We start from the raw sequence: 25,098 nt of genomic DNA, 5'->3' as shown, positions 1-25,098 counted from the left end.
AGGTAGACTGAGTAGGGCGCAGTCATTCCAGAATGGAATTCTAGGCCTAACTAGAACCTGACTGGACAATAGCAGGAGCTGAGAGGCGTCCTGGCTGGTCCTCCTGTCTTTCTTCCTATGCCCTGCTGGCTCTTGCCTGCGTCTCATGCCACCGCCCCTCCACGCGTGCTTGGGCAGTGACTGCAGACTTTGCCTTCCACAGCTCGAGCCCAGGAGGGTGTCCTCTAAGATGCGGCGTGACAAGGAGAAGCAGTGCTGCAAGGGGTGCGGCGAGACCTTCAATTCCATCACCAAGAGGAGGCACCGCTGCAAGCCTTGTGGGGCGGTGAGTGGGGGAGGGAGACTGGTACCGAGCGGCTGTCTCTGCAGACCATGGGCCAGCCTGGCACGGGGGGACTTCTAGACCCCGATGACAAAGACCAGACATGACGGCCGTGGTGGATGTGCTACTGGAGTACTCTGACAGCACCCCAGATGCATGCACCCTTCTTTACCTCTCCCCAGTCCCAGAGCCCTTCTCCTTAGGACAAACGGCTCATTGAGCTGAATATAAGAAGGAAGGATGATTATGAGAGGAAAGGCCTGCTGCTGGTTCCAGTGTTTTGATATTCACTTAATAAGAACAAATTTGGTGCTGGGCAGTGGTGCACCCGGTTAAATGTACATGTACCAATAATGCACAAGGACCCAGGTTTGAGACCCCCACTCTCCACCTGTGGGGGGGAAAAGCTACACAGAGAGTAAAGCAGGTCTGCTGGACTCTCGTTTCTAAATACGTCATTTATTTCAATGACAGAGACATAGAGGGAGGAGGAGAGACCAGAACACGGCTCAGCTCTGATTTACAGTGAGGCTGGGGTTTGAACCTGGGGCTTCAGAGCCTCAGGCAAGTAAGTTCTTTGCATAACCATTATGCTATCTTCCCAGCCCGACTATCTCTCTCAGCCTCTCCCTTTCCCTCTCCCTTTCCTTCTCCCTTTCTCTCTCTTTCTCTCTCTCTCTTTTTCTCTATCTTCCTCTTCTCAATTTCTCTCTGACCTATCTAATAAAAAAGAAAAAAAGAAAAAAAAAAAAGGAAGAAGAAAGGAAAAAAAATGACTGCTGGGAATGGTGGACTCACAGTATATGTACTGAGCCCCAGAGACAACCCTGGTGACAATAAAAATAAAAAATAAAGAAAAATAAAGAACAAATCTATGGAACTGGCAAAATATCTCACTTGGATGGCATGCTGCTTTGCCATGAATGTGGCCTACATTCAATCCCATCCACCACTGCACTGAAGGAAATTTCAACGCTATACATCCTCCCTCTCCCTCTCTTTCTCTCTGCCTCTCTAATTCTACCTGGAAAAAAATTCAGAACTGTGAAACTCTGGATATGGTAGGAAAAAAAAAAGAGAGAGGGGCCAGGTGGTGGTGCATCTGGTTGAGCGCACATGTTACAGTGCACGAGGACCCAGGTTTAAGCCCCTGGTCCCCACCTGCAGGGGGAAAGCTTCACAAGTGGTGAAGCAGGGCTGTAGATGTCTCTCTGACTCACATCCTCTCTATCATCCCTTCTCTCTCAATTTCTGGCTATCTCTATCCAGTAAACAAATAAAGATTATAATAATTTTTTTTTAAAAATACCCTAGCCAGAGAGGCTGGGTCAGGCTTGGAGTGTTTGTAGCTGGGACGGACTTAGAGGCTTTAGGAGGCCCAGTGATGCCTGCCAGCTCTCTCCCCTCCCTCCCCTAGCAGGGACTCTGGAGGCCCAGGGTTCAAGCCCTTTTTACATTTTTAATTTTATTTATTCATTTATTTTTTAATTTCTTTATTGGGGGATTAATGTTTCACAGCCGATAGTAAATATAATAGTTTGCATAACGTTTCCCAGTTTTCCACATAACGATGGTCCTCTGCCATCATGTTCCAGGACCTGAACCCTTCCTCCCACCACCAGAGTCCTTTGGTGCAATATTATTTACTTTATTTGTTTTTGTTTTTTTACCAGAGCACAGCTCAGATCTGGCTCTTGGTGGTGCTGAAGCTTGAACCTGGGACTTTGGAGCTTCAGGAATGAGAGTCTGTTTCCATAACCACTATGTTATCTACCCCCTGCCCAGGTTCAAGCCCCTTCACTGGACAGATGCTCTGGCCTCTGTTATTAAAAAGTCAGGTTGAGGGAGTTGGGTGGTAGCACAGTGGATTGAGCGCAGGTGGTACAAAATGCAAGGACCGGCATAAGGATCTTGGTTTGAGCCCCCGGCTCCCCACCTGCAGGGGAGTCGCTTCACAAGTGGTGAAGCAGGTCTGCAGGTGTGTCTTTCTCTCCCCCTCTCTGTCTTCCCCTCCTCTCTCCATTTCTCTCTGCCCTATCCGACAACAACAACATCAATAACAACAATAATAATTATAACAATAAGAAACAAGGGCAATAAAAGGGAACAAATATATATATATATATAAAAGTCAAGTTGAGGGAGTCGGGTGGTAGCGCAGCAGGTTAAGCGCAAGGTGGCTCAAAGTGCAAGGACCAGGCTTAAGAATCTGGGAAGTCGCTTCACAGGTGGGCTGCAGGTGTCTGTCTTTCTCTCCCCTGCTCTGTCTTCCCCTCCTCTCTCCATTTCTCTCTGTCCTGCCCAACAACGATGACATCAATATCAACAATAACTACAACAAGGGCAACAATAACTACAACAAGGGCAACTACAACAAGGGAAAATAAAATTTAAAAAATGCTGAGAGATAGCTCAGTGGGTCAGATCCATGCTCTTCCATATGTGCAGCCCAGGTTCAAGCCCTGGCAGCATGGGAGGTGCTGACTCTGGAGGAAGCAAACTGTACTACAGAGCACTGGCCCAGGAGTGGTGAAGTCATGATGTGTCAGGTCCCAAATTCAAAATAAATAATAGAAAACTGTTGGCCCAGTGGATAAAGCTTTGGACTCTTGGGTACAGGTCTCAACATTGCATGTCCTGGAGTAATGCTCTGGTTCTCTCTCTTACCAAGTAAAAAAAAAAAAAAATTAAAAAAAAAGAAAGAAAGAAAGGAAAGAAAGGAAAAGAAAAGAAAAGAAAGAAGACGAATCTGCTTTAGCAAGTGAGTGCAGAGTTACCTTGGAGCTGCTTTTCCAGGGCACACAGTTGCAGTGAAGTCAGGGGTAGAGGGAACGGAGCGGTCTGCAGGAGGTGGAGTGGAGTCCAAGGTAGTAAGACACCTGCACGTGTCACAGAGACAATTCCTACCCACATATCTCATTACCCGTCCAGCTGCCCGTCTCTCTGTTCATCGAATACCCACTCACCTGAACTATATTCCTTTGTATATATTTTTTAAAGATGTTATTTGTTTATTCATGAGAAAGATAGGAGGAGAGAGAAAAAGAACCAGACATGTGCTGCTGGGAATTGAACTTGAGACCTCCTGCTTGGGAGTCCAGTGTTTTATCCACTGTGCCACCTTCCGGGCCACTGCTCCCTGGTATTGATGCACCACACTTTGCTCACCCATTCATTCATCAGTGGACGTTTGGGTGGCTTTCACTTTTGGCTGTTCAAAATATTACTGCTATGAACGTGGGCCTGCAAGGACTCTGTTGAGTCCCTGCTTTCAGTTCGTTGGGGCATATTCTCAGAAATTGCCGGATTTATTAAATCATGGAGGGGGGGCAGATTCTATTTGCTACCATCAAAGAAGGTAAATAGAAATTACTGAATCATTGGGCTCTTCTCTCTCTCTCTCTCTCTCTCTTTTTTTTTTTTTTTTTGAGGACTTGCTGTCCATTTTCCACAGCAGCTACACTGTTTTACACTCATGCCTCCACTGCACAGGGACTCAACCTGTCTGCGTTCTCACCGACACTCGCTTCCTGTTTCAGTCATAGCATCTGATGGGTGTGAAGTGCACTCAGTGCTCTGTCTGCGTCTCCCTGCTGGCTGGTGTGCTCAGCACCTTCTCTGTGCTTGGTGTCTCCTCTCTGACTCCCTCCTGGCCTTTGAACCCCTGAACCCTGGATCCTGGACCCTCTAGATTAAGTGGCAAGGCCTGGGTGCCCAGGGGGACCAGTCTTGGTCTCTCTACCCTCTGACCACAAAGAAGTGCTGTCCCTTGACACTGTGCCGGCGCCTCCTGCCTGTGGCGGCTCAGCCTCTCCCTGAACAGCCTTCTGTCCCTGAGTGGAGTCACAGGCGCCCTCTGTCTCACAGGTCATCTGTGGCAAATGCTCTGAGTTCAAGACCGAACAAGGCAGGCAGAGCCGCTTCTGCAGAGAATGCTTCCTCAGCCAGCCGGGAACCCCTGGGAGCCCCAGCCCCGAGGAACCTGCCGGGTCTAAGCAGAACCTGGAGGTAGGTGGCCCGAGTCCTGCACGCTGGCCAGACATAAGCCACCACCCAGGGCAGCCTCCACAGACTTTGCTCCCAGGGTTATGGGCTTCCCTGAGATCAGGATGACAGGTTGGGGAGGCGGGCGGGTTTAGTGGGGTCCACAGCACTGGGATCAGCTGGAAATCAAAACTAAATAGCACCTGTGTATATCAGGCTTCTTGGGATCTGGACGAGGCCAAGGACTTGGGGACCTATCATACCTACGAGCCCGAGGCTGCATAGAGTTTGAACCTAATTCCGGTGTGGCTGTGTGTGGAGGCTTGTCCACACTGACGCTCAGACAACATCAAGGTGTTGGAAAATTCAACTGGGTTCTGACATTATGAAGCAGAGACAGCATCAGATTCCACAGGCTGGAAGCTCAGCCTCCCAAGACTTCTCTCCATGCAGACGGCGCCCATGGGCCAGCCTGTCACCTGAGCTTCTTACCTTCCAGCTGTGGAGTGGAGGGAGAATCCCACTGCCTCCTCCTTGGGTTTTACTTGCTAGAGAGCTTACAGTACTCAGGGAAACACTTTACACATTAAATTAGTGGTTGATTATAAAGGCGTATAAGTCAATGAGTCAGATACACAGAGAAAGTCACAGAGAAGGGCCATGAAGCTTCCATGCTCTCTCCAAGGCCCTGCTCTCAAATCTTCAAGTGTTCACTTGCCCAGAAACTCTCTGACCCAGGGCCACGTAGTGGCGTACTCAGTTGGGCATGCATGTAACAATGCACAAGGATTCAAGGTTCAAGCCTGTAGTCCCCACCTGCAGAAGGGAAGCTTTACTAGTGGTGAAAAAGTACTGCAGGCATCTTTCTTTCTCTCTCTCTCTACCCTTTCCCTCTCAATTCTTCTGTCTCTATCCAATAAATGAATGAATAAATAAAATACATTTAAAAGTCCTTACTGACCCCACATCCCTGGGTATCTGTGGAGGGTCCAAAACGTAGTTGTGGTTTTTTTTTTGGAAATAATGTTGTTTTTTTTTTTGCTATTTTATTTATTTATTTATTTATTTTTATTTTTAAAAATTTCTTTATTAGGGGATTAGTGTTTTATTTTTTTAATTATTTCTTTATTGGGGAATTAATGCTTTACATTCAACAGTAAATACAATAGTTTGTACATGCATAACATTTCCCAGATTCCCATTTAACAATACGACCCCCACTATGTCATTCATCATCTTTCATGGACCTGTATTCTCCCCACCCACTCACCCACCCCAGAGTCTTTTACTTTGGTGCAATACGCCAACTCCAGTTCAGGTTCTAATTGTGTTTTCTTTTCTAATCTTGTTTTTCAACTTTGGCCTGAGAGTGAGATCATCCCATATTCATCCTTCTGTTTCTGACTTATTTCACTCAACATGATTTTTTCAAGGTCCATCCAAGATCGGCTGAAAATGGTGAAGTCATCATTTTTTACAGCTGAGTAGTATTCTATTGTGTATATAGACCACAACTTGCTCAGCCACTCCTCTGTTGTTGGACACCTGGGTTGCTTCCAGGTTTTGGCTATTACAAATTGTGATGCCAAGAACATATGTGTACACAGATCTTTTTGGATGGATGTGTTGGGTTACTTAGGATATATCCCCAGGAGAGGAATTGCAGGGTCATAGGGTAGGTCCATTTCTAGCCTTCTGAGAGTTTTCCAGACTGTTTTCCACAGAGGTTGGACCAATTGACTTTCCCACCAGCAGTGCAGGAGGGTTCCTTTGACCCCACACCCTCTCCAGCATTTGCTGCTGTTACCTTTTCTGATGTATGACATTCTCACAGGAGTGAAGTGATATCTCGTTGTTGTCTTTATTTGCATTTCTCTGACAATCAGAGACTTGGAGCATTTTTCATGTGTTTCTCAGCCTTTTGGATCTCTTCTGTAGTGAATAGTCTGTCCAAGTCCTCCCCCCATTTTTGGATGGGGTTATTTGTTGTCTTGTTGTTGAGTCTGGCAAGCTCTTTATATATGTTGGTTATTAAACTCTTATCTGATGTATGGCATGTAAAGATCTTCTCCCATTCTGTGAGGGGTCTCTTGGTTTGGGTAGTGGTTTCTTTTGCTGTGAAGAAGCTTTTTAATTTGATGTAGTCCCATAGGTTTATACTTGCCTTAGTCTTCTTTGTAATTGGATTCGTTTCATTGAAAATGTCTTTAAAATTTATGCAGAAAAGAGTTCTGCCAATATTTTCCTCTAAGTATTTGATAGTTTGTGGTCTAACATCCAAGTCCTTGATCCACTTGGAATTTGCTTTTGTATTCGGTGAAATACAGTGATTCAGTTTCATTCTTCTGCATGTTTCAACCCATTGTTTCCAACACCATTTGTTGAAGAGACTCTGCTTTCCCCATGTAATAGTCTGGGCCCCTTTGTCAAAGATTAGATGTCCATACCTGTGGGGCCTCATTTCTGGGCTCTCAATTCTATTCCACTGGTCAGTGTGTCTGTTCATGTTCCAGTACCAAGCAGTTTTGATGACAATGGCCCTATAATACAGTTTGAGATCTGGGAGTGTGATGCCTCCAGTTCTGTTCTTTTTTCTCAAGATTGTTTTGGCAATTCTAGGTCTTTTCTGGTTCCAGATAAACATTTGTAGCATTTTTTCTATTCTCCTAAAAAATGTGCTTGGGATCTTGATGGGGATAGCATTAAATTTGTAGATGGCTCTGGGTAATATATTCATTTTGATGATGTTAATTCTTCCAACCCATGAACATGGAATATCTTTCCACTTCTTTGTGTCTTTTCAATTTCTTTGAGTAGTGACTCATAATTTTCAGTATACAAGTCTTTCACTTCTTTGGTTAGGTTTACTCCTAGATATTTTATTGTTTTTGTTGCTATAGAAAAAGGAACTGATTTCTGGATTTCAATTTCTTCTAACTTAGTGTTTGCATAGAGGAATGCCACTGACTTTTGAATGTTAATTTTATAGCCTGACACCTTACTTTATTGCCTGATGATTTCCAAAAACTTCTTGCTGGATTCCTTAGGTTTTTCCATGTATACTATCATGTCATCTGCAAATAAGGAGAGTTTGACTTCTTCTCTTCCAATCTGTATGCCTTTAATTCCTTGCTCCTGCCTGATTGCTATGGCAAGAACTTCCAACACTATGTTGAATAGTAATGGTGATAGTGGGCATCCCTGTCTAGTACCTGATCTGAGGGGAAATGCTTCCAGTTTTTCACCATTGAGTATGATGTTGGCTGTAGGTTTGCTATATATAGATTCCACTATCTTGAGGAATTTTCCATCTATTCCCATTTTTTGTAGTGTTTTGATCATAAAGGGATGTTGTATTTTGTCAAAGGCTTTCTCTGCATCTATTGATATGACCATGTGGTTTTTGGTCTTGCTTTTGTTGATGTGGTGGATCACATTGATTGATTTACATATATTAAACCAACCTTGCATGCCTGGGATAAACCCCACTTGGTCATGATGAACAATCTTTTTGATATACTGCTGTATCCGGTTGGCTAGAATTTTGTTCAATATTTTCGCATCTATGTTCATCAGAGATATTGGTCTGTAGTTTTCTTTTTTGGTTGTGTCCCTGTCTGCTTTTGGTATCAGGGTGATGTTGGCTTCATAGAAGCTGGCAGGGAGTATTCCAGTGTCTTCAATCTTCTGGAAGACTTTTAAAAGTAGAGGTATTAGTTCTTCTTTGAAAGTTTTGTAGAATTCATTTGTAAAACCATCTTGTCCAGGACTTTTATTTTTGGGGAGATTTTTGATAACTGTTTCAATTTCATTAGCTGTGATGGGCCTGTTCATGTTATCCACTTCCTCTTTACTTAGTTTTGGAAGTTGGTAGGTATCTAGGTAATCATTCATTTCTTCCAGGTTCTCTAGCTTGGTGGCATATAGTTGTTCATAGAAGCCTCGCATGATATGTTGAATTTCTGCAGTGTCTGTTGTGATATCTCCTCTTTCATTTACTATCCGATTTATTTGGGTCTTCTCCCTTTTTTGTTTTGTGAGTCTGGCTAAAGGTTTGTCGATTTTGTTTACTCTTTCGAAGAACCAACATTTACTTTCATTGATCTTTTGTATGGTTTTCCTATTCTCAATGTTATTGATTTCTGCCCTAACTTTAGTGATTTCTGTCCTTCTGGTTGCTTTAGGATTCCTTTGTTGTTCTTCTTCTAGGTCTTTAAGATGTGCAATCAGGCTGTTTATTTGTGCCTTATCTTGTTTCCTAATGTGTGCTTGTATAGCTATGAACTTCCCTCTTAGGACTGCTTTAGCTGTGTCCCAAATATTTTGATAGCTTGTGTCTTCATTTTCATTGAACTCTCGAAACATTTTGATTTCTTCCTTGATTTCCTCTTTGACCCAGAAGTTGTTAAGAAGTGTACTGTTGAGCTTACACATTTTGGGACTGTTACTAATCTTTTGTTGATTGTTAAGTGTTAGTTTAATTCCACTGTGGTCTGAGAAGATACTTGGGATGATTTCAGTGCTCTTGGCTGATGCTGTCTTTGTGGCCTAACATATGGTCTATCCTTGAGAATGATCCATGTGGATTTGAGTAAAATGTGTATTTCAGTTTCTTGGGATGAATGACTCTGAAAATGTCCAATAGTTCTAGTTTATCTATCTCTTCATTTAGCTTCCTTATGTCTTTACTGATTTTCTTCCTGGATGATCTGTCAAGTTGAGAGAGTTGGGTGTTGAAGTCCCCTACTATGATTGTGTTACTGTTAATATATTGCTGTAGCTCTTTCAGTAGACGTTTGATGTATTTAGATGGCTTCTCATTGGGTGCATAGATATTAATAATTGTTAAGTCCTCTTGATTGACTGATCCTCTAAGCATTAAGTAGTGTCCATTCCTATCTTTTTTAATCTTATCTATTTTAAAGTCTATCATGTCAGATATGAGAATAGCTGTTCCTGCCCTTTTTTGTGGGCCATTAGCTTGTATGATAGTTTTCCATCCTTTCACTTTAAGTCTGTGTTTGTCTTGTTGAGTTAGGTGGGTTTCCTGTAGACAGCATATTGTTGGGTTGTGTTTTCTGATCCATCTTCCTACTCTGTGTCTTTTAATAGGTGAATTCAGGCCATTGACATTTAATGATATCAAATATTGAAGATATTTTAACGCCATTCTTGAAGAGTTTTAGAGTGTTTTGATATATGTCCTATTTGTGGTGGTCTGGTTGTTTATAGGAGACCTTTCAGAACTTCTTTCAGGGCAGGCTTGGTGATGGTTGCTTCCTTCAACTGTTGCTTGTCTGAGAAGGTTTTGATGCTTCCATCTAGTCTGAATGACAATCTAGCAGGATATAGTATTCTTGGCTGAAAGCCTTTCTCATTGAGCACTCGACAGATATCTTGCCATTCTCTTCTGGCCTGTAGTGTTTGTATGGAGAAGTCTGCTGCTAATCTTTTGGGTTTTCCTTTGTAGGTGACTCTTTGTTTTTCTCTTGCAGCCTTGAGGATCCTTTCTTTATCCTTATTCCTTTCCATTCTAAGTATGACATGTCTTGGTGTCTTTAGGTCTGGGTTAATTCTGTTTGGGACCCTCTGGGCTTCTTGAATTTTTATGTGTTTGGTGTTGTCTAGACTGGAGAAATTTTCAGCTATTATGGCCTGGAGAATGCTTTCTTCCTCTCCTTCTCTTTCTTCCTCTGGTAAGCCAATAATGCGTATATTGTTTCTTTTGAAGTCATCCCATAGGACTCTGTTGTTGTTTTCAGCATCTCTTAATCTCTTTTTGAGATCTCTTACTTCTTTTTTAGTTGTCTCTAATTCATCCTCAATCTTGCTAATTCTGTCTTCAGCCTCATAGATTCTATTCTCTCTGCCCTCTACTGCTTTCTGGAGTTCATCTATTTTGTTGCCCTGCTCTGATACTGTTTTAGCTTGTTCAGCTAGTTGCCTTCTTAGCTCAGCGATTTCAGCTTTCAGCTCTCTAATAACCATGAGATAATTAGAATTTTCTTCCATATTCTCATTTGTTGTTCCTGCATTTCTGATTACAATTTTTTCAAATTCTTTACTCACTCCTGTTATTATTTCCTTAGCTAATGTTTGGATGTTGAACTCATTGTTTTGTGCTTCACCCTCTGGAGGACTTTTAGCTGGACTCTTGTCCTGGTTCGAGTCTCCAATATTTTTTCTTGTTGTTTTAACCATTTTATATATTATGTTATGAGTTCCCTTTATCAGTACTTTTCAAATTATTGATCACTGTTGCCTGGATTGACTTGTGTCTAAATAATTTAATTAAAGGGTTTACCGTGGTGGAAGATAACAGTTTTTTCAATCCCTGAGTTAGAGCTCAGTGGTGTAAAAGCCTCTTTTTTTTTTCTTCCCTGTAGGCTATGGGAGCCTGAGGGCTTTTAAACTATCAATAGGCTTCTTAGCTTAGTCACTGACTCCTGACCAAGAGATAAAGCAGGGTGTGGCAGAGATAATCCAGTGGTTATGCAAAGAGACTTTCACAGCCCCTCAGCTATGCCACCGAGGTATAGGTCTTCTCCTGAGTTTCCTGGTTAGATCTCTGTCCCCTGGTGTCCCTCCCTGTTGCTGCTCCAGAATCTGAGGGTAGTAGCAATGGAGACTCAGAGTTGCACTTGGTGAGTCTCTGGGGAGTCCTTTCCTCCCTTCAGCTGTCCCCTTGTTGTGGAGCACACTGGAGGTGGTGTCTCCACTGATAAACTGTTGAACTGTTAGCAGTCACTTAATCTCTCCTTAGGCCCCTCTCTCCTCTCTGTCACCAGCCACGCTTGTTTGTACTCACGGGTGATTTACTGGGTTCCTGTGGTCATTCTAGTCCTGTCTTGTTTCGGTCCGGGTGGTCTCCTTTGGTATTCCTATTTGATCCGGGAGAGGAGAGGAGAGGAGAGGAGAGGAGAGGAGAGGAGAGGAGAGGAGAGGAGAGGAGAGGAGAGGAGAGGAGAGGAGAGGAGAGGAGAGGAGAGGAGAGAAAGCCATCAGCTGCTCGTAGCTCTGCCTCCGGAAGTCGAATCCCTTGTGGTTGTTTAACTGATGATTGGCTATTGATTCCATCACCGGACCTTTTCCTTTTCGTCCAGGGCTGTGTGGTAGGGGCATGAGGCTGAGGGGACTGGAACTTCCAACCCTGTAACCAGTGGCTGGTTCCCCTCGCAACCAGCCCCATCTTCAGAGATGTTTCCCCAAGCCACCTTGTTAACATAAGGGACACCTTTATCTCTAAGCAGGGAAGTCTGGAAGTTTAGGAAGCTGTGAGCCAGAACTAGGTGAAGGAATGCACTTAGGTCCCAAATGACCAGGTATGTGTGTGGTGAATTACAATATTGTAGAGGGTGTATTAGCTCAGAGTGTGTACATCATGTCACAGACCGGGTGATGATCTAAGCCGCAAGAAATAAGTCTTTAAAATATATTTTTTATTTATTTGTTATTGCATAGAGACAGAGAGCAATTGATAAAAGAGAGGGAGAGAGATAGAGAGACACCTGCAGCCCTGCTTCACCACTTGTGAAGCTTTCCCCCCTGTTGGTGGGGACCTGGGGCTTGAACCAGGGTCCCTGAGCATTGTAATGTGTGCACTCAACCAGGTGTGCCACTGCCTGGCACTACAAGAATTGTATGTTATTTTATTTTTATTTTTATTTTATTTTATTTTATTTTACCAGAACACTGTTCAGCTCTGGCTTATGGTGGTGCAGGTGACTGAACCTGGGACTTCGGTGCCTCAGACATGAGAGTCTAATTGCAGAACTACTGTGCTATCTACCCCTGCCCCAAGAATATTCTTTTACACTCCTGGAGAACAGAAGTCTGAGATCCAGATGTCACCCGTACCATTGTACCATCTGTCTCTCTTCTCTCTCTCTCTCTCTCTCTCTCTCTCTCTCTCTCACACACACACACACACACACACACAGTCACACAGGCTGAGGTCAGGCTGACCCAGCTCCCCCCTACCATGTCTGTCTGCTTCCCCCACCTCTGCCCTGAAGCCGCACGCTGACTCCTGGCTCTGTCTCATGAGACCTGTCCTCTGTGTCCCCAGAAGCTCACTGTGGCAGACTCCCAGCCCAGCCTGCTCTGCGGTCCCCTGCGGGTGTCAGAGGATGGCGTGACCTGGAATGAGGTGTGGGCCAGCATCCCCACCTCAGAGCCCCTGGAGCTGGTACTGCGCACACAGGGAGACAGCCAGGTATGTCACCGCCCCGGGGGTCCTGCTGGGGAGCTCACCTGAGAGCCCGGAGCCCAGGCCACACCATGGGACTTACCTGGCATGGAGGACCCCTCCTGTGATGCTGGGGCTCTGTTTCCCCAGCTCCTTGGTATCAGCTTCCCACTGGTGAGGGCAATGCCAGGACTCCAAGGTCCAGAGCACTGACATCCCCTCCTTTGTGCAGGGCAGCCAGCCGCCCCACACCATCTGCCTCCCAGGCTGCAGGGTGAGTCTGCCTGACCCTGCAGAGAAGCTGGATGCCGGGCACACGTGGAGGCTGCAGCAGGCCCGTCAGCGCTGGTACTTGAGTGTCTCCTCTGCAGAGCTGCAGCAGCAGTGGATGGAGGCCCTGAGCACTGCTGCCAGAGGGGAACGCATCCCGGCCAGCCCGGCGGACCCTCAGCCCCAGGTTCTGGCTGCCCCGTGAACTGTCTGGGTCACATCTCCTTGATGCTTCTGTATTTGGGAGTCCATGTTCTCCTGGGAGGTGGCATCAGAGCCCATGTGCTGTGAAGGCACCCACGTGCCACCGGACACTTGGCCCTGGAGAGAGAGAGTCCTTCTGCTTCACAGAGGAGATGAAGGCACAGAGAGGGCAACCACCTTCTCAAGGTCGCCCAGCATATCTGGAGAAAAGGCCAACTCTGTCTGCAGACCTATATGGCCCAGGCAGGTGTGGGGCGACTGCCAATTACCCCACACACTGTGGGGTGTGCACAGGCACTAGCCTGGAAAGACAGGAGCCATGTGGGCAGTGCCAGTGGCCCCAGGTTGCTGGAATGAAAGAGCCCACCTTCTGTACCCTGAGAGCTGAACAGAGGCCGGCCCAGCCTCCTCTCCTGACTGCCTCAAGGCCCTTGGGCTCTCTGGACTGTCGCTGGGGGATGAGGCAGCTGAGCCTGGGACTCAGGGTTCCCGATGAACTTGCTGCAGAGCTCCACAGGGCCCACCTGCATCTTCTGGACTAACACGTGTGCTGTCTCCTCTGGGGGTGTGGTGCTTGTCTGTGTAAATAAACGCACGGCCTGGGTCTTGGTCTCCCACCCGCACTGGAGCATGGGAGGGCTGGGGGGCTAGGATGCTGGAGGAACATGGTTTGCTGCAACCAGCTGTAGGGGCCTGGGCCCCAGTCCTGATCTGCAAAACACAATCCCACCACCACCTGGGCGTCAGGCCTGGGACTGAAGCCTACCCTAAGAGAGTGCCCATTGTATTTCTGGACCCTTTGTGCTGCTGTAGCAAAGGCAGTCAGGCCCAGAGGTGGAGTTGGGAGTGCTGGGCACACCTAGGGTCACTGGGGGTAGAGGCTGTTTGAACCAGAGCTCTAAGGGCCTCACGAGGGAGTGGAGGGCTTTGGGTAGCAGCGACTGAGGGGTGTCCAGCCCCCTCAAGACCCTCAGCCTTTAACATCCACACAGCATGGTACAGGGGCTTCTACTGAGGTAGGGGCTGTAGGATGGGGGAGAGGGTTTGCTGAGCTTATGAATGAGCCACACCTATGCACCTAGCACAGTATATCTGCCTCCCACCTGGGCCGCAGCTCCCCCAGGATGAGGGATTATACCTTGCAGTGGTGCTACCCACCCCCCACTCCCCCTACACACACACCCAGCAACCCTCCTCTTTTCACACCAGATTAAGGTTACTTAATTCTTTTTTAAAAATTTATTTTCCCTTTGTTGCCCTCGTTTTTTATTGTTGTAGTTATTATTGTCGTCGTTAGGACAGAGAGAAATGGAGAGAGGAGGGGAAGACAGAGAGGGGGAGAGAAAGACAGACACCTGCAGACCTGCTTCACCACCTATGAAGCAACTGCCCCGCAGGTGGGGAGCTGGGGACTCGAACTGGGATCCGTACACTGGTCCTTGCGCTTCACGCCATGTGTGCATAACCTGCTGTGCTACCGCCCGACTCTCTTAATTCTTTCAGAGGTTAAGTTACATGGCCACTGGGTATGGACATCTCCTTTCCAGCTGCAAGGGCCCCTGGTCCTGCCACTGCGCAAGGAGACTCAGCAATGTCCCTGCCTAGGCTGCTGGGCAGAGTGCTCTGAGGGAGCCCAGCTGGCCCCACCCTGCTGGCCTTGCCCTGCCTGTTTGAACTCCCTCTTACTGCCTCAAACTTGGGTTTTTTTTTGTTTTGTTTGTTCGACAGGTGGGGTGGAAGGTCCCTAGGAGCTCCCCCAAAGAAGCCTGTAGCTACCACCTGGTTTGAGTGCACATGTTGCAGTGCACAAGGATGCGGGTTCAAGCCCTCAGTCCTCACCTGCAGGGGGAAAACTTCATAAGTGTTGGAGCAGGACTGCAGGTGTCTCTCTTGTCTCCCTCTCTCTCTCTCTCTTCCTCTCAATTTCTGGATGTCTCTGTCCAATAAGTAAATAAAGATTAAAAAAAGAAAAGGCTGATTGTGGTCCTTGAGTTGGCACCGTGAAACACTAAATTCTCAAGCATATGGTCTTGAGCTCAGTCCCCAGCAGCACGTGTGCCAGAGTGTTGGCTGGTTCTTTCCCTCTCTCCTAGCTTTCTCATTAATAAATAAATTAACAAAAAAACAAAAAAAGAGGAATCTTATAGTGCAGGCAATTAAAACACTGAAAGTAGTTTATTAAAAGAAGAAGGAGGGGGGTCAGGTGGTAGCACAGCGGGTTAAGCGCACGTGGTGCCAAGCGCAAGGACCAGCATAAGGATCCCGGTTCAAGCTCCCGGCTCCCCACCTGCAGGGGAGTCGCTTCACAGGCAGTAGAGCAGGTCTGCAGGTGTCTGTCTTTCTCTCCCCCTCTCTGTCTTCCCCTCCTCTCCATTTCTCTCTGTCCAACAATGAACAACATCAACAATAACAATAATAACCGTGACAAGGCTGCAACAAAAGGGGGAAAAATGTCCTCAGAGCAGTGGATTCCTAGTGCAGGCACTGAGCCCCAGCAATAACCCTGGAGGCAAAAAAAAAAAAGAGATAAGGATGAGGAGAAGAAGAGGAAGAGGAGGAGAAGAAGCCGTCACTGCCTGGGGCTGCTGTTGTAGGAGGGATTCTCAAAAAAATGCTGCAGAACTGCTTCGGGGCTGAGGGGCCGGGCAGTGGCAAGCCTGGTTGAGCACACATGTTACAATGTGCAAGGACCTAGGTTTGAGCCCCTGGTCCCTACCTGCAGGGGGAAAGTTTTGCGAGTAGTGGAGCAGGGCTGCAGGTGTCTGCTACAGAAAATGGCCGTGCCATGGAAAACCAGACTTAAAATGCTAACTGTGTAACATTTCAAGGTCTGATGACAGTCTTTGCAGTTCAGTAGTTTTTCCTCAAGGCTTGTGGTGGTAGTGACTAGGACCCCACCTCTGTCCTCTGCTTCCAGGTTTCCCTCCAGGTCATGTCTCTTCCATCTCTGTGCCTTTCTGTGCCTTTCTTTCTGTGCCTCTCTGTCCCACTGGCAGGGCTTTGCTGGCATAATGTTAAAAAAAAAAAAAATCTGGTGGGTCTCCTGTGAAGTTAATAGGTGATCACATTGTCTCTCTGTCTCTCTTCCACTCTATCCTCTTGATTTCTGGCTGTCTCTATCAAATAAAGATAATAAAAAAATAAAAATCAATAAATAAATAGAGACTTCCTTCTGGCCCACTCTCATAGTGCGGGATCTTGCAGCATTTTTTGCCCACAAAGTTCATGCTTCCACCCATTGAGAGAGTAGATTCTGAGCAGAGGAAAGGGCTGCGGCTGTTTGAAGCCGTGTCTTCAGTGACCAGGACTTGAAACCCTGTCCCAGCTGAGCACCTTTGCCTGGTTGTGGTGATGGGTCCAGGATGTGCACATGGTCCAGCACTGTCTTTGGATAAGGTCCCACGGTGCTGAGCACGACCTCCTGCTTCTGGGACCAGAAGGCCCAGGGCTGCCAGCACCAGCAGGGTGCTAGGAGCACATTCCCTATACTCAGGCCAGTCCCCCTGTACTCAGCCCTCCCTCCCTCCTTGCCTCTGGCTCCCATTGCCTCCTAGGCCAGATCTCTCTTCACTTGGACTTGTGTTAGATCATTCTTGAGCAGACTCAAGCCAGAGCCAAGCCCCACCCTGGGTCTCAAGTGCTCAAGCGCTTCTCAGGTTGAGGACATTGAGTTCATATATATTCCCTTTTGTTGCCCCTGTTGTTTTTATTGCTCTTATTGATGTTGTTGGATCAGACAGAGAGAAATGGAGAGAGGAGGGGAAGACAGAGAGGGGAAGAGAAAGATAGACACCTACAGACCTGCTTCACCGCCTGTGAAGTGACTCCCCTGCAGGTGGGGAGCCGGGGCCTTAAACTGGGATCCTTATGCCAGTCCCTGTGCTTTGCACCACGTGTGCTTAACCCGCTGCGCTACCGCCCGACTCTCAAGGACACTGAGTTCTATGGGTGTCACTTAGAGGAGGAGGGAGAGACTGGACCCAGAGAGAGGTTGCCTACCCCAGGCCAACCAAGTGAGGAGCAGCTAATCTCCCAAGGAAGAGGCTCCTGTAAACAAAGGGTGCCTAGGGGTTGATGCTGCATCCAGGAAGCTGGTGAGTGCAGGTGGGGGTGGGGGGCAGGGAGCCTGGGAGCAGCTCTGGTACTTGTCCAGTGACTCAGGGCAGGTGTGGGGCAGCAAAGAAGCTTAGCTGGCTCAGGGGCTTTAAGCCTCTGAGTTGTCCTTGACCTGCCCATGGGCTTCTTACTACAGCTTGGCTAGCGGGCTGGCTTTCCAGTGGGGACCTCCCAGACCTGATCACTACAAGTCAGTCCTGAGGCTACACCATGAAGCCAGTTCCAGCAGGCACGGGACCTCAAATGATACATCCCTTCTCCAACTCTGTTTCCTCACTTGTGAAACACGGAACCATCCCGCTCAGCTGTGAGAAGTGGGGACACAGCACTATGAAGGCCATGCTTTGCAGCACACAGGCCGGCAGGAGGCTGAGTCTGTGCTGAGCAACAGCAGTCCATGGCGTTCTCACCATCTCCTACGTGTCTTACTGTATATGTTTGAGGCAGCACGCAGTCAGGCAGTGACTCAACACTAGACTGAGCTGCGTCCTTCCTAAAAGCCATGGCAAGTGTCACTGCACAGTCAGGGGACAAGAAGGATAGTCCTTGAGGGGACTGAACCATCAGAGACTGATCAGGGCTCACCTGGCCTCTTGGGCAAGGGAGAAGCAGCCTGGTGGAGGCCGTGGAAAATGCCCACTGAACAGGCAGGGAACGCTTGTGAGAAAATTCTTTGCTCCCCACATGCCCAGCTCATTGGAGCAGTAAAAATGTACATAGATAGATGGATAGATGGATAGGTGGATAGATGGATAGATAGGTAGATAGATAGGTATGTTTTAATCTAATAAGGGTAATAGAAATGAAGAGGCTACATCCAGGAAGTTACCCTAATGACTTAACTTTTTTTTTCCTTCCTTCCTTCCTTCCTTCCTTCCTTCCTTCCTTCCTTCCTTCCTTCCTTCCTTCTCTTTCCTTCTCTTTTGATGTTTCTTTTTCCTCCAGGGTTATTGCTGGGGCTCGGTGCCTGCACTATGAATCCACTGCTCCTAGAAGCCATTTTTTCCCATTTTGTTGCCCTTGTTGTTGTCCTTATTGTTATTTTTGCCATTGATGTTGTTGTTGTTGGATAGGACAGAGAGAAATCGAAAGAGGAGGGGAGACAGAGGGGGTAGAGAAAGAGACACCTGCAAACCTGCTTCACTGCTTGTGAAGCGACTCCCCTGCACGCGGGGAGCCGGTGGCTCGAACTGGGATCCTTACGCAGGTCCTTGTGCTTTGCAACACGTGCGCTACTTCCAGACCCCCTATGTTTGTTTTTTTTATTTTAGACACACACACACAGTCTGAGAGAGTGAGAGAAAGGGGAGAGAGAGAGAGAGGAGGGCTTGGTGGTTGTGCATCTGGATAAGTGCATATAGTACTAAGCACAAGGGTTGGAGCAAGGATCTGGGTTCAAGCCCTTGGCTCCCCACCTGCAGAGGGGATGCTTCAAAGCAATGAAGCAGGTCTGCAGGCGTCTATCTTTCTCTTCCCTTCTCTATCTCCCAGCCCCCCAATTTCTCTCTGTCCTGCCCAACAAAATGGGGGAAAATGGTTGCCAGGAGCCATGGATTCATAGTGGCTCTGAGCCCCAGTGAAAACCCTAAAGGCAAAAAAGAGAGAGGGGTTTTGGTGGGGGGGCTGAGACAGAGTGAAAGAGTTAACAGTGCTGAAGCTTCCATCACCGTGATGGGGACCAGGTTCAAACCTAGGTCACACAACATGGAAAAGCAGCAGACTATCCAAGTGAGCTATTTTGCTCTTCTAACTCATAATAGCCCATGAAAATTCCTGAATTTGCTCCATTTTATGAGAGATTTTTTTCAAGATGACAGTCTCTTATAAACATTTACTCTATTGATTGAAAAGTAAACTCCAGACTATTTAAGGAAAATAAGGAGCATTTCTATGACCAGGGTGTTGGCTCCAAGGATAAAATGCCTTGGGTAGAAGGGGCCCTAGGTAGTGCATATGCTGGGGCAGTGCTCTAGTCTCACTCTCTGGCTCATAAAAGAAAGAAATAGTGGTTTGGGAGGTGGTGCAGTAGATAAGGCACTGGACTCTCAAGCATGAAGTCCTGAGTTCAATCCTTGGCATCACATGTACCAGAGTGATGTCTGGTTCTTCTCTCTCTCTCCTCCTATCTTTCTTATTAATAAACAAATACATCTTTTTGTATATATATAAGACAGAGAGAAATTGAGAGAGGAGGAGGGGAAGATAGAGAGGGAGAGATAAAGACACCTGCAGACCTGCAGACCTGCTTCATGACTTGTGAGGCGACCCCCCTGCAAATGAGGAGCCAGAGACTTGAAATGGGAGGGATTTTTGCAAGGGTCCTTGTGCTTCATACTATGTGCATTTAACCCAGTGCTCCACTGCTCAGCCCCCAATACATCATTTTTTTAAAATAATTTTTATTTGTTTTTAATAGTTCATAACCATATTATAAGATTACAATGTATAGCTAGCTCCCCACCACACCACCACCAGAGTTCGGTGTCCCCACTCTCCCATCTTTAAATTAAAAATAATGTCTATGGTTATTATCTTTTTTTTTCTTTTTCTTTTTCTTTACCAGGGCACTTTTCAGTTCTGGTTTACAAGAAGGATATTGAACCTGTGACTTCAGAGCCTCAGACATGAAAGTTACTTGGCATAATCATTCCCTGTGGTTCTTAGCCTATTTGAGGGAAATGTACTGATAACCACCCCCTAACTAGGCTTAAGCACTGACCCCCGGGCACCAGGACTGGGTTACTGAGAAGGTTCCCTCTACTACTTCAGACAACTCCTCTGCTAAGCCTGCAGAAAGAGGAGCCCCCAGGTCACCATCTTCCCCAAATCCCTAGCAGTGGATGTACGTTTGCCTCTCTTAGAGCAAAATACAGAGATCCCTCCCCACTCCCCTGAATCCTTCCGCTGAGTTCAGTCACTCAGCGAATGCCCCTTTGAACACACTGTGTACTATCAGTTGCAAAGCAAGACTGGGAGTAGGTTATGTATGGGGCTTGGATCCTCAGGTACCTGTACCGGGTTCTCCTTGCCTCCCTCATCCCTAGCCACCCATGCTGTCCCACCCTGCTTCCTTTCTACAAAAACAAGTGAATAGCCTCAGGGTACCCACACAGTGAGCCTGGGAAAACGGATGCTGCAGAAGGGCACTGTGGTGCTGGCAGTGGCTCTGCAGGAAGCATGATTGTGGGGAGAGAGCCCAGGCCCCTAGGCTGTATCTAGGGTCATTGCATCAGAAAGAGAGAGGAAGAGAGAGAGAGAGAGAGAGAGAGAGAGAACTAGAATATTACTCAATTCTGGTTTCTGGTGGTGCTGGGGATTTTAGAGCCCTAGGGATGAAAGTCTTTTGTGTACCATTATGCTATCTCCCCTGACCTTTGTCACACTTTAGAGGGAAGTAGGCTCTGGGAAAGGCAGCTTTGATCTCAGAGATGGCAACTGACCTTGGTCCCTTGGCTTCCGAGACTAGAAATTCATGCAGTTCTGCAACCTAGAGGAATTAGTCTATAGTTTCTATTCACAGCAGCCCCGTGCATCCTGCTGTAAGAGGTCAGGTTCAATTTCAGTTTTCCGGGATTCCCAAGCCTGGGCCTAAGTGAGGTGGGCTGTCTACAGTCATAGGGCTCCCTCTGGCAACTCAGTTCGCCCTGTCCCAGACTCCTTCTGCCAGTCTATCCATGTACCCACAGCTAGGTACTCTTGACCCTTCCGTGTGTACAGGGGTTCAGTCATGGGGAGTTGACCACAGTGTCTTAGGACCAAATTGTCATGGAGTTCCAGGGTCTTGGATCCCCAAGTATGATCTGGAGGGGGACCCAGTTGACTCACTTGACTTCTTGATGTGGCTCACAGTTTGAAATGGAAATGAGAAATTACAGGGTGAAGCCAAACCTGGCCCAGAAAAATGGGGCCCCACCCATCACATTGAACTCTGGCAAGTCAGAAAACAGAGGTGGAGGGTGGGGGTATAATGGTTATGCAAAGAGACTTTCATGCCTGAGGCTCTCAAGCCCCAGGTTCAATCCCTCACACCGCCATAAGCCAAAGCTGAGAGGTAGGTACTCTAGAAAGAAAGAAAGAAAGAAAGAAAGAAAGAAAGAAAGAAAGAAAGAAAGAAAGGAAAGAAAAGAAAACAGAGGTGGAGAGAGAGGCATCATTGCTGGAAGCCTACTCTGTGGCCCATGATGACACCCACTTTTTCCTGTCACCTGCTAGACCCTTCTGAGTCACCTCTGTTCTTGTGGATTGTTCCCAGACCTCTTGGTGGTAGCCATGAAGCTGAATATAGGCCTGCTTCCTGGTACATTAGAAAACCAAACATTGTTGTATAGACATTTGAGAGAAGGGGAAGATTTTATTTTATTTATACCAAAGTCTGGATTGCTTGGAGGCAGAAATAATGCTCATATCTAGTTCCTGTTCCTTCATTTCTGAGGCTACTTGTATATATATATGGTGTGTGTGTGGAAATGTCTACCTTGTCTATTTCTCCAAAAACAGGAAGTGGGTTTCAGGATAAACAAGATTGCTTGTCAGAGAAATACAAATAAAGACAATAATGAGATACCACTTCATTCCTGCGAGAATGTCGTGCATCAGAATGGGTAACAGCATCAAATGCTGCAAAGGTTGTGGGGGCAAAGGAACCCTCCTGCACTGCTGGAGGGAATGCCAGTTGGTTCAGTCCCTGTGGAGAGCAGTCTGGAGAACTCTCAGAAGGCTAGAATCCTATAACCCTGCAATTGCTCTCCTGAGGATATATCCCAAAGAACCAAACACACCCATCCAAAAACATCTGCATACACCTATGTTCGTAGCAGCACAATTTGTAATAGTCAAAACCTGGAAGCAACCCAGGTGTCCAACAACAGATGAATTGCTGAACACGCTGATATATATAACTAAGTTGTTAAAAATAATGAATTCGCCTTCTTCACCTCATCTTGATTGGAGCTTGAACGAATCATGCTAAGTGAAATCGTCCAGGAAGATAAGGAAGAGTATGGGATGATCTCACTCACAGACAGAAGTTGAAAAATAATAACATAAGGGAAAACACAAAACAGAACTTGGACAGGAGTTGGTGTCAAAGTAAAAGACTCTGGGTTCAGGTCCTGGAAGACACAGGGGACCTAGTGGGGTTTGAATTGTTATGTGGAAAACTGAGAAATGTTACACATGTACAAACTATTGTATTTTTTAAAAACATATTTATTTATTTATTCCCTTTTTGTTGCCCTTGTTGTTTATTGTTGTAGTTATTCTTTTTGTTGTTATTGATATCATTGCTGTATAGGACAGAGAGAAATGGAGAGAGGAGGGGAAGACAGAGAGGGGGAGAGAAAGATAGACACCTGCAGACCTGCTTCACTGCTTGTGAAGCGACTCCCCTGCAGGTGGAGAGCCGGGGGCTCAAACCCGGATCCTTAAGGCTTCGCGCCAGGTGTGCTTAACCTGCTGCACTACCGCCAGACTCCCCCTTAGTAAGAAGTTTTAAACTCTTGCCTTCCTTACAGGCAAAAGGCAATGAGAAACAAATGGGTGTGTGTGTTTCTCCTCCTTGCCCTTTCTTTGCAAATTCAGTGTTTAACATATCAATTATTTCCTGCAAAAAGCCAGAGTGCTTGGAATAATTATCTTGAAAAAAAGAGTTGGACCTTCAGGCAAAGATCCTGAAATCTGTCCTCAGCATGGCATGTACCAGTCACATGCTCTGGTTCTCTCTCCCTCTCTTTTTCTCATAAATAATTCTCTAAGAGAGAATGATTAGGAGCTGGCTTGTGGCACACCTGGTAGAGAGCACATGCTACAATGCTCAAGGATCCAGGTTCAAGCCCTCAGTCTTCATCTGCAGTAGGGGAAGTTTCACAAACAGTGAAGCAGAGCTGCAGGTGTCTGTTTTTTATCCCTCTCTATGCCCCTGCTTCCATATCAATTTCTCTTTGTCTCTATTCCAAATTAATTTAAAAAATATATTTTAAAGAATTATCCCTTTCCTAATACAATTTATCAAATATAGGTCACCTTGTTTCTCTAAGTCTGTGTCAGCTAGCCCTGTCCCTTTGGGACCATGGTTTCAGTCACACTATATTTCTGCCTGCTCCTTAATATCAGAAAATTTTCTGGGTGCTGGGCAGTGGCATACTTGGTTACCATGTGCAAGGACTGGGGTTCAAGTCCCTAGTTCCCACCTCGGGGGGAAGCTTCACGAGTGGTGAAACAATACTGAAGGTGTCTTTCTCTCTCCCTATCTCCCCTTTCCTTCTCAATTTCTGTCTTTATAAAAAAAATAAATATAAAGCACATATTTAAAAAGGTATTGTGGCTTCAGGACTCGTGTATCTGCTGTTCTGTCGGTTGTGACACCAAGTCTCGCAGGGGTGGGTTGTATCAGCTCCTCAGAAGTCGCCCAGATCCACTAGCTGCGGTCTGAGACACCTTCTAGGTCGTCTGGCAGGTTCTGCACCTGGGCTGGGGGGGATCAGAGGGGGAAGGAGGGGGAAGGTCCCCTGCATGTGTCCAAATGGACCCTGGACCTAACCCCAGGATTCTCTCTCTCTCTCTCTTTTAATTACCAGAGCACTGCTCAGCTCTGGTTTATGGTGGTGCAGGGGACTGAGCCTTGGGGACTTTGGGCCTCAGGCATGAGAGTCTCTTTGCATAACCAGTCTCTAGCTACCCCTGCCCCTAACCCCAGGATTCTGAGCCCAGTTCCTGTCTCTCAATGAGCACCTGCAAGATTGACATCCACCTCTAAAGACCTGACCCACCTGCGCCGCCCCCTGCGAACACCTGCTTCGGGGAGGCTCCCGCGGTCTGTCGGTCGGTCGCAGGGGCGGGGTGGGGGTGCCGGCGGACCTCAGAGGCAGGGGAGCGAGACTTCCTGCTCCGCGGGCTGCGCCCGGCGGGGTGAGCGTCCCCCGGGGCCGGCCCGCCCCAGGCCTGGGAGGGCGTGTCCGCTGCTGCCCCGCCCCCGTGGGTCCCGTCGGGGCAGAGCCGGCTGAGCTCCGCGGAGCGCCCAGGATGCGCAGGGTGTCCGCGACCCTCCGCGGCCGGGCGCGGGCCCGGGGCCACGCGGGGACCACCACGCCGCCCCCCGCGAATAGCACAGGTGAGGGCTCGGGGCGCGGCCCGCGAGGGGGCTCTGCGCCCATTTCACAGACAGGGAAGCCGAGGGCTGGGGGCGCACTGCGGGCGGAGAGGTGCGCGGTGCAGGCAGCCGGGCGCGCGGGAGGCGGGGTGCAAGCCTGGCCGGGGGAGGGGGGTTGAAGGGGAAACGAGCGTGCACAGCCGGGACATCCCGCACAGCTCGGTGGTCTTAGTCCAGCGGCGCCCCAAAGCCAGAGGCGAGGGAGGGGGAGGGGGAGAGGGAGAGAGGAGAGAGGAGAGGGGCGGGGAGAGGGAAGAGGAGAGAGGAGAGGGAGAGGGAGAGGGAGAGGGAGAGGGAGAGGGAGAGGGAGAGGGAGAGGGAGAGGGAGAGGGGCGGGGAGGGGGAGAGAGGAGAGAGGAGAGAGGAGAGAGGAGAGAGGAGAGGGAGAGGGGCGGGGAGGGGGAGAGGGAGAGGGAGAGGGAGGAGATCCTCAGGCAGGGGCAGGGGCAGGGGCAGGGGCAGGGGCAGGGGCAGGGGCAGGGGCAGGGGCAGGGGAGGCAGAGGGAGGAGATCCCAAGTCAGAAGGCGGCGCCCTGTACTGCCCAGGGGGGGAAGTCTGCGCGGCCCACGGGAGGAAATGGGCAGATGGCAGATGTCTGGAAGTCGGAACTCGCAGGGAGGTGTCTCGCGTCCCTTGGCCAGCCCCCCCAGCCCCACTTCACAAATGGGGAAACCAAGCCTGGGGTGGGGCGTGAGGGAGAGCGACTGTTTCCGGGGCTCCAGAAGCACGGGAGGGTCACTGTTATCTTTAATTTTAAGATGCTCTCTTGGTTCGCTGGCTGGGCTTTAGGGAAGCCTCTGAGTTCTAACGCCTACTTTGTCTGGTGAATATGGGGCCTGGTGAGGAAGCACCTGGTGGAGTGCACA

General features: G+C 47.9%; 2 protein-coding genes across 6 annotated transcripts in view; both read left to right on the top strand.

Moving 5' to 3' along the window:
* The window catches only part of FGD3 (FYVE, RhoGEF and PH domain containing 3), a 110,839-nt gene extending 97,267 nt beyond the window's left edge, over positions 1-13,572 (top strand). For all 5 annotated transcript variants that reach the window (XM_060200580.1, XM_060200578.1, XM_060200579.1 and 2 more), the window contains exons 15-18: positions 203-325; positions 4,190-4,330; positions 12,375-12,521; positions 12,727-13,572. In XM_060200580.1, coding sequence (XP_060056563.1) covers positions 203-325; positions 4,190-4,330; positions 12,375-12,521; positions 12,727-12,969 — 654 coding nt within the window. In that variant the 3' untranslated portion in view covers positions 12,970-13,572. The remainder of the gene's footprint in view (positions 1-202; positions 326-4,189; positions 4,331-12,374; positions 12,522-12,726) is intronic.
* Positions 13,573-24,058: 10,486 nt separating this feature from the next.
* Positions 24,059-25,098, top strand: part of SUSD3 (sushi domain containing 3) — a 31,091-nt gene continuing 30,051 nt past the window's right edge. Inside the window, exon 1 of the mRNA XM_016190850.2 lies at positions 24,059-24,192. Coding sequence (XP_016046336.1) covers positions 24,105-24,192 — 88 coding nt within the window. The 5' untranslated portion in view covers positions 24,059-24,104. The remainder of the gene's footprint in view (positions 24,193-25,098) is intronic.

This window comes from Erinaceus europaeus, chromosome 10 (assembly GCF_950295315.1).
Source record: "Erinaceus europaeus chromosome 10, mEriEur2.1, whole genome shotgun sequence".
In the NCBI taxonomy this organism is placed as follows: Eukaryota; Metazoa; Chordata; class Mammalia; order Eulipotyphla; family Erinaceidae; genus Erinaceus; species Erinaceus europaeus.
This window is presented reverse-complemented; position numbering and strand designations above follow the sequence as displayed.